Raw genomic sequence first — 9,465 nt, 5'->3', positions numbered from 1 at the left:
CCACCTGAGCAAGGGGACTGACTAGTCCTTTGCCCTAAAGAGAACTTGGAGGGGATTCCACAAAGGGAGAAAAAGACTTCCATGGTCAGGATGTTGAAGCTCCCCTCACCTCCACATGTTCCCCACATCTGTGCTCCAAACTATTTCAAATTTAAGCCCATTCTCACCTGGGAACTTGTTTATGAAAGAGGAGAATACTCACTCAGTTTGGAGAAAGTTTTTGTAACTTATGTCCTTGCTATACCTTCTCAATAAATGTCCCTTTCAAAAATCTAATTGATTGCAGCTGATTGATATGGGGGTGGGAGAGAGAGAGCACACCAGCTGGGGGCTTTTGAGCAAAAGCATTAGAAATGAATCCTGAGGAGGGCTTTGTTTAGGGACTTATTGACTGGTGCAAGTGTGAGCTGGGAAAGCATCCCAGAAGGAATGTTAGACAAACTTATTTGTAAATAAAAGCCTTTATTCAAATCATTGAGACAAACTTTCACTTTTTTCCCCCAATACCCCTTCCTACCTGTCCTGCAGACTTGTAACCTTTAGAACCCCATAGGCATGGGGTGGTTGGAGGAAGATGAGATCTGGAGTTGGAAGACTTATTTTCACATGTCATCTCTGCTACTTACCCTATGCGTGATCTTGGACAAATGCCTTAGTTTCCCCATTTGTAAAATGAAGGGATTAGACTAGATAATCTCTAAGGTCACTGCCCAGCTCTGGGCTTCATGCTCCATTTGGTTGACAGGTTTTTCATTTGCTATATGCCACCCCTGGTAGGACTGGGATGGGTCAGGGAGGGGGAGGACATCCAATGGTTAATTTTCTAGCTGAAATCAGACATGCAGGTAGAGAGCTGCCATTGCAGAGAGCTGTAAGTTGATCTTCCATTATGTGTCACTAGAAAGGCAGACCATAGCATCAGTCAAGACGTGTCACTTCTTAAGAACTGGATTGGGCATTGGTCCAAGCCACACACCGGGTTTTGCTCTGACCATCCAAATGGAACATTATAGAAATAAAGGTCACATGGCTGCATTCTTTCCCTCCTCCCTTTTCCCCTCCCTTCTTTCTCCCATCCTTGCCATCACATCCCCCACTGAACACAGATGGGGCAGATGGCAGGGGGGAGGGGGTCTGGGGGCCTGCTTGGAGCAGAGAGAGTATGAAATAACACTGAACAATTTATGCATTGCACAATTCCTTTCCCGTTTTCCCTCCCCTCCTGAGAAAGTTCCAATCTACACTTTATTTAAGCTAAAGAAATACTTCACATGTCTAGACAAAAATGGCCCTGCTCATTCCATTAATATTTCTTCAGTGCCTACTAGCATTTTGCTAAATAAGAAAAATATTTCTGTAGCACTTTACATATATTATCTCACAACTCTGTGAGGTGGGCGCTATTATTATCTCCATTTTACAGATGAGGAAAAAGCTCAAAAACGTTACTGTCCCATAGTCACAAAGCTAGTGGGTAGAAGAGACAAAATTTAAGCCCGGTCCTTCCTAGCTCCTGGTCTAGGACCGTTCACTAAGACAAAAAAACATTGGCTGTGGAGAAACCTGGACGCAAAGTCAATAAGGAGCTTTTGCCCTTTCCCCTCCCTCTCTCATAAAGCCTTATTTCCATCCCCAGGCTTGTTTATTTTGGGGTGTGTGTGTGTGTGTGTGTGTGTGTGTGTGTGGACGGCAGGGCTTTCCTCTTCCCATCTTTTCCTATTTTAGCTCCTTTTCCTCTGGATCGCTTCCCTCATTCCTCCACCTCCACCTTTGTCTCTCCCAGAAACCTGTGAATTCCAAAGAGCCTCCAGCCTCAGGCAGCTGCCAGGAGTGAGAGCAACTGACAGAGCCTGTGCCATCCTGCAGAAGTCTGGTGTGTGCCTCCCCCAACTCTATGTGCGTGTGTGCATCATCTGTAAGAGCTCCCCTCTCTCCCCCCTCCCCTCCACCTCCCTTTCCTTTTCTTTTCATGAGATTCAGAGCTAGGAAGGGAGCGGGAGTAGCATGTCGCTGCAGTTGTTCTAATCTAGAGGCTCTTGTGGTCAGGCTGGCTGCCCCTCGGCTTTCCAATGTACCAAGAGGCAGCAGACTCTGTCATTCAGGGCCTCATTGAGCCATGCCCAGACGGAGCCCATCCCAGCTGTGCTTCTCCTGCCGCTCTGACCACCGCCAGACAGGTAAGGAAGGCATGGCAGCTAGCATCACAGGGAGTCAGCCCCTCCGATCCAGTAGAGGCTCGGAGGGGGCAGGGCTGCAGGGGCCACCCCTCCCCCTTCATGGTCCTCCCCCCCTGAAGTGCTCAGCATCTCCGACCACCCCTTCGGCAGCTGACCCCCAACACTGAGCCTGGCTAGAAACAGCAGGCCAGTTTAAGGGTGGGAAGGCTTTGCTGGTCTGGCCTCTGCTGGAACCCTCATCAATCTCATTAAGCTGCTTCTGTCAAGAGTCTGAGGGCTGTGCCCACTCTTCTTAATCAGCAGGCTCTACGCTGCACATTGTCTCATCTTTGCCTTCTTCCCTATATCAAGTGAAACTCCAGATTCCCACTTGCCAGGTTTCTGTTCTTAGTGGTTCTCTCTCTCTCTCTCTCTCTCTCTCTCTCTCTCTCTCTCTCTCAATGTCTCTCTCTGTCTCTCTGTCTCTCTGTCTCTCTCTGTTTCTCTCTCTCTCCCCTCCCCCATCCCCTTCTCAATTGGTGTTGATCCCTTCACACTTACGATAATAATTTCAGGCTGCTATCTTGAGGTACGACATCTTCACTCTGTTTTTAGTTTCATTCATTCATTCATTTTGTTGTTGTTGTTTTAGCTGGATCATATGCAAATTGGATTTGCTTTGTTTTTAGTTGGGATGCAGGTCAGGTGGTAAATGCTGCCTTCAGAGGGCTCAAATTTACAATGAGTTAGAGTGAGATAAAAATATGCCGGAGATGGCAAGTTCTAAGCAGCAGGCTTGGCACTGGCTGAATGGGTCCCTCCCAAGGCTTTTCTTCTAGGGTTGCCTAATGTGTGACTTTCTTTAGAAGCGGCTTGCTCTCCTTGCTGTATAATTTGACACAATCCATTTTATCAGGCACTCTGTAATAAGCCTGCTGTGGTCCTGGCCTCCAGGAGTTTGCAGTCAAATGAAACAGCATGGGAAGCCCAGACCATCCTCCCTTTGGGCTATTTTTGGTTAGTTTGTTCTTGTAGCCTTGGAAAACTTAAAGGTTTCCTTGGAGTGTACAGGAGGGTCTGGAAAGTGGAGGAGGAAGAAAGCTGTTATTATGAGATAATAAGTGCTTTTAAGAAGTTGCAAGTGTTTTTTAAAAAGCAAAGTGGTATTATTATTGTTTTTATTATTGTTGTTAGTATGATTATTTCTGTGGCTATAGCTTTACAATCAACGAAGAAGGTATTTAATGAATGCCTGCTGCGTGCTCAGCTGGCTTTCTGGGAGAAGTCTGAACAGTGGGGAGATACGTATTTTTGTGTTTTGATTTTCACAATGTAGCCAGACTGAGGCAGGCTGGAAGTTGTGCTACTCTGTTCCGGGGCAGGCCCTGGACTGTGAGATTCTCTCGGCATCCCTCTGAAATTCAGAGTACAAATAATACCTAAAAATTCTTCATCATGTCTAGTTATTCTTGTTTTCTCAGTCCAGTTGAATAAAACATATTGTGAATGAGATTTGTTTCCACATGAGCCAGTCAGCTCTGAACAGAGGAAAACTATTCCTAACCATCCACATGGAACGGATTGCATCCATAACCCTAAGCGTCAGCACCCTTGTAAAATGTGAGACAACCCCAGTGGTCACAAGGGGTGGGTAGGGTGAGAGGCCATGGACGGCTTAGCACAGTCCATTTCTTCTTTGACACTGTAATGGACTCATCATTTTGTTGATGTGATATGCCACCTCCCCCCATAACTTGGCAGATCCCAATCTAATTCCTTTCCATCCCATATAACTTTTGTCTATGTTCTTTGGTAAAACAGGGTTGACCCAATGTGATGGAGACTTTCCTTTGGTTCTCTTGACATTTTCATGAAACCAATAGAATATAAGGACTTTTCATTAATTATCCCTTATTCCCATCATGAGACTGGTCCACTTTTTTTTCCTGCCAGTCATCCATCTCTCTTATGTAATTCTTCCTGCTCATGCCCAACATGTGTCTCTTCATTGCTTGTTGGGTGAATCCTCAACTTTAATTACTCAGAGATTGTGGTCTTCCATGACTTGCAGACATACAGAATTAATATTATTTTGAAAAAGATGGGTCTTTGTTTTAGGGAAAAGATTGAGATCATTCAAAGCACTGCACCATATCCCAAAGTCAATAACCTGCCTTCTTCATCCCATTCTGCTTAGGACTCAGCTCACTGACCATTTGCAGTTTCTGTCACAGATTTGTATAGGATGAACCAACAGTTCTGTGGGTTGTCTATATAACTGTACAGCACGCTCTGGAATTCTTCATCCACTTAGGTTTTATGTATAGATAGATCAAACTTTTGAGCCCATCACTGTTTCCTGAAACAGAAACAACAAGGTGGAATTTGTCTTATTGGTGATGAATTGAAGTTGTATACAAAAGTCAGCACATTTCATTTTTCCTAATTTTGTTGTCCCTTATTTTCTTTTTGTCTAACCACTTAAAGCCTGATAGCTTGCTTCTTTTAGACAGGTTACTTGTATTCCTCTGTACTCAGGCTCCCCATTTCTTCTTCTTCTTTTTGCTTTGTGGAGGGGGAAGGCAGGGCAATTGGGGTTAAGTGACTTGCCCAAGGTCACACGGCTAGTAAGTGTTAAGTATCTGAGGTCAGATTTGAACTCAGGTCCTCTTGACTCCAGGACTGGTACTCTATTCACCGTGCCACCTAGCCACCCCCAAAGGGGCTCCCCATTTCTAAGAATAATTTCTTGACATCTCTCCTTGGCAACAGAATTTGCAAAATGTCTATAAAATTCTTTGAGCCCCATAGGAAAGGGGCCCAGAATGTTAAGTGTATCTGAGAAGTTGTAGCACTTTTTACAAACAGAATTCAGTGGGAACTTTTAGCCTGAGGCCTACAGGGGAAAGGGAGGGCAGCAGGCCTGTAACAGGCAGAATTTGCTTACTTTCTCCCCTCAATAGAGCGCATCCATACAAGCCCTCCTCTGGTCCCCAGTGCAGACATAAGGGCTTAGGTAGCACACACACAGAATTTCTCAGCCCATTTCTTGGTTCCAGAAGGGAGCTGTAAAAAAAGAAGTTCCAACTGGATGACTGTCTCCACCATCTCATCTCCAACTCTACTCCTGCTGCTATACCCCAGCCCCTTCTAGGTCTGACTGCTATGGATTTTTCTTTTTGTATAATTCAAGAAGGCTGGTTGGAGTGGGGCAGAGTGGAAATGAAGGAGATGGGGTGGGGGGAAGCATGCAAGTTTCCTGCTGGCAGTCATTTATTTAAAAAAAGGATTAGAATGAGCTCAACTTACCGGTGGGAGGCTGATAGGGGTGGGGATAAGGTGGAGTTCCTGGGTATTATGCTGGGTCTGCTAACTGCAGGAAGCTGTGGACCTCCGCAGTCAATGGCAAAGCATTTATTACTGCTTAAAGAGGGGAAGAGATTCATAACCAATGATGCCCTGGCATTGAACAGTGGGAACAGAAAGCACCTCCCCTTTATATCTTTGCCCTAGGCTTTTACCACTGAATCCTATGGCCTGAGTTTCTGGCAGCATCTCACCCCCACTCCCACACACTCCCACACACTCCCACAAACCCAGGGTTTTCTGCCACTTTCATCATCCCTACATCACCTACCTCCTCAGCAATATTGCCCCCCCTTTCCCCCACCCCATATTCCTTCTGCTCTCCAGGGAATTGTGGATGACATAGTAACCTTATTCATTTAGCGCCTAGCTACCTATGCTCCTTTTCCTCTTGCTCAGCAAGAGCTCACCTGGACATTGGGGAACTATTTATAAAATAATTAAAATTAGTGCTTAAGATGGGACTCACACTGAGAAATAGATAGGTACTAGCCAGGCATAGTTTAGTGGGACTGGGGGGAGGTGATTATCAATGAGCCTTCATTTAGTGCCCACTGTGTCTAGCACAGTGACATCTGGCCAGGTTCTGGGAATAATACAAAGAAATGAAAACCTTCTTGCCCTCAAGTAGCCCATATTTGAATGGAGGAGACAGCATGTACACACATACAAAAGAAATACCAGGTATTTTTTGGAAGGAGGGTTTGGGGGGAGCCACTAGCAGCTGGGGAGGGGAGGGATTTTTAAAAAGTGTCATGTAGGAAGTCACAGATGAGCTGATTTTTGAAAGGTGCTGGGGAGTCTGGCTGGTGAAGGTGAGAGGGAACGTCACCTAGGAGGGATGCTCATGAAGGGGACTAACTCGCATGATCCTGGAAAGGGAGATCAGAACAGGCATCTAAAGAGCATTAAAAGCCAGACGTGAGTTTATAGACAATCCTAATGGCAATAAAGAGGTCATATGAAGCTCCTTGAGATGGGGAATGACATTATCAGAATATCAGGATTTAGGAAAATTGTCAGCTGAGTGAAGGATGGTTTGGAGAAGAGAGAGACTTGAAGCAGAGGAGCCAAAAGGAAGCTTTTGTCAGTAGTCCAGAGAGAGGACAGCTCAGTTGCACAGTGGAGAGAGTAGTGATCTTGGAATCAGGAGGTCCTGAGTTCGAATGTGACTGCAGACATTTAATAACTGGGTGACCCTGGGCAGTCACTTAACTTTGTTTGCCTCAGTTTCCTCATCTGCAAAATGAGCCGGAGAAGGAAATGACAAACTACTCTAGTATCTTTGCCAAGAAAACCCCAAATGGGGTCATGAAAAGTTGGACAAGACTGAAACCACTGAATAAAAATAGATGTATATGTGTTGTCTCACCCTTTCTATTATGATTTACAATTTTTTTTTGCAGGGCAATTGGGGTTAAGTGACTTGCCCGAGGTCACACGGCTAGTTTTTGTGTTAAGTGTCTGAGGCCTGATTTGAACTCAGGTCCTCCAGACCCCAGAGCTGGTGCTCTATTCACTGTGCCACCTAGATGCCCCTTATGATTTACTTTTGAAGAGGACCTAGGATGAAGTGAAAGGAGAAAAGGAAACGGATGTGAATGACATTGTAGAGATTTGCCAACTGATTGGATACACAGGGTGGGAGAGAGTAATGCATCCAATGTGACTCCTAGGTTGAGGATCTGGGTAGCTGGAAGAATGGGGATGCCTGAGGTAGAAACAGTGAAGTCAGGAATAGGCATTGGTTTTGTTTCTGTTTTCAGGTGTCCAAGGGACCAGATACCCATGTGACATGTAGCCTTCTTAGTGGGTAAACTTAGAACTCAAAGAACATTTTCTTTTCAATGCTTTATTTGCAACTACATGGTAATTGCAATATTTCACAATAGAGTATATTTAGTTCTGTGTTGGTATCATCTTCTTGCTAAACTATAAGGTCTTCTATAGCAAAATCTTGTGATCTAAATTTTGAATGAGGGAGGGTACTCTCTGACAACAGTTGACAATTCAATAATCATTTATTATGGGTCAAGCTGGCATAGGGTTTAGATCTAAGGTACTTTAAGAGAGATGTCCTGTCTGAGTTCAAATCCTGCCTCAGATACTTACTAGTTAGCTGTGTGACCTTGGGCAAGTCATTTAACCCCAACTGCCTAAAAAAAAAAAGAGTCATCCTGTCCTCAAAGAGCTTATAGTCTATTGGTGGTGGTACGGGATATTAGGATAGCATTTTCAAGCTGAAGAAGATCTTAGATGCCCCATGCATTTTACAGATGTGGAAATGGGGGTCTAGAGAAACAACTTGCTCAAGGTTGTAGAATTTCCGAGTATTAGAAATGGAATTGGACCCCAATTCCTTCGATTCCTGAACTAGGTCTCTTTTTCTTTCACTATGTGGTTTTCTAGCAGAAGTAGCTAAATATACCATAAAGACACTAAGTCAGATATAAAAATAGATGCAATTGTAATTATTATGTAATTACAATTGGGGAGTTAAATTGAATCATAGGAATACTTTATTGGGCATCTATTGTACACAGTGCTGTTCTGGACAGCATATTAAGATCAATATTGGCTTGTCCTTTAGGAGTCCATCCTTGTGTTTCTCTGAAAATAGATTTATTTACTATAGGAAAGAGAAAGCCCAAGAAATCAAATAGGATTAGGGAGGTCAGGTAGGCCTATAATGAGAGCAGAAGCCAGAACCCAAATGCCAGGAGACAACTATTGTTTACTTCCCAGAAATCACAGCTTTTTTTTTTAAATCTCAGACTCTTTCAGTCCTCTGTAGTTCCTGGACATATGATTCAGGGGGATGAAATAAAATTTGCTTTCTCGATACTGGGGTTACCCATTCAAATGGGGACTTTTATCTTTCTCAGGCATTTTAATTACAGTGATTCTTGGCCAATTCACTATGTGGGCATCTTCCCAAGGAGGCATTAAAACCTCATGTTTCTTGTAGCTATTACAAAAAGCATAATGGATTCTGTCAGCCCAAGGAGCTAGCATTAAGGTCTTTGGCAATTTCTGGGGCAGGGATGTCAGACAATGATCACAGTCAGGATGGGAAAATTCAGAGGGCTCCAAGTTTTAGGTTTAATTTTGGTCCTGGAAGGGGAGTTGGAATCCTTGCTCCCCACTGCCACTTCCAGATTCTCCCTTTGCTGCCGTAACTCGGCAATCTATTCTCCTTTTAAATTCACTCTATTAAAATTTTTTTGGTCCACACTGATTATGGTGGTCATTATTTACATGTTCCCCAGTCATCTTCCCTTATTTCTCAAGGAGTTCAACACCTGGTCTAGTATCTTTATCTTCTCCTCAACTCCTACCCTTATACTAGATGGTTTCATCACTCATGTTGTCTCTCAGACACCCTAATCTCCCAACCTCTTCCCCAAAACCCTCAACTCACTCCTCTCCTTCACCTTAACATGCACATGGACGGTTGTTGATTTCACCATCATTTCACCATCACTTCCTTGATCAAAACTCTGACATTCTTCCTATCGTTTTATCTCTCCCTGTGCTTCACCCTTCCTCAACCTATCCTTTGCCATCATTGGACTTTCAATCCCCTACCCTTCCATACTTTCTCAGGCCATTATCCCTACTCTTAATTTTACTCCTTTTTAAAAAAAATTTCAATAAACCTTTATTAAGCACTTACTTTATGTTAGACACTGTGCTAAGTGCTGGGGATACAAATATATAAAAAGGAAGATGAGCCCCTGTAATTAGGGAACTTCACAATCTAATGGGGAATACATGAAAGGGGGCTGAAAGTGGGGTTGGGGAGTGAGGATATTAGACACAGGGGCACAATGGAGATATCAGAGAAGTCCTGGAGTGTGCAGCCAACTAAGAAATGAAATGTTATGATCCTTAAATGAAGGTTTTGGAGTTCATGGATCCACCCCTAAATCAGAAGGAAAGA

General features: G+C 43.9%; 1 protein-coding gene across 2 annotated transcripts in view; it reads left to right on the top strand.

Moving 5' to 3' along the window:
* Window positions 1-1,952: 1,952 nt before the first annotated feature.
* The window catches only part of RGS8 (regulator of G protein signaling 8), a 69,984-nt gene continuing 62,471 nt past the window's right edge, over window positions 1,953-9,465 (top strand). The window contains exon 1 of one of the 2 annotated variants that reach the window (XM_069074389.1): window positions 1,953-2,177. In XM_069074389.1, coding sequence (XP_068930490.1) covers window positions 2,070-2,177 — 108 coding nt within the window. In that variant the 5' untranslated portion in view covers window positions 1,953-2,069. The remainder of the gene's footprint in view (window positions 2,178-9,465) is intronic. The other variant, XM_069074391.1, reaches the window with a different exon arrangement.

The sequence above is a fragment of the Petaurus breviceps genome, unplaced genomic scaffold, assembly GCF_028583685.1.
Source record: "Petaurus breviceps papuanus isolate PSGF00001 unplaced genomic scaffold, PetGlider_PUasm1.0 90895, whole genome shotgun sequence".
NCBI lineage: Eukaryota > Metazoa > Chordata > Mammalia > Diprotodontia > Petauridae > Petaurus > Petaurus breviceps.
This window is presented reverse-complemented; position numbering and strand designations above follow the sequence as displayed.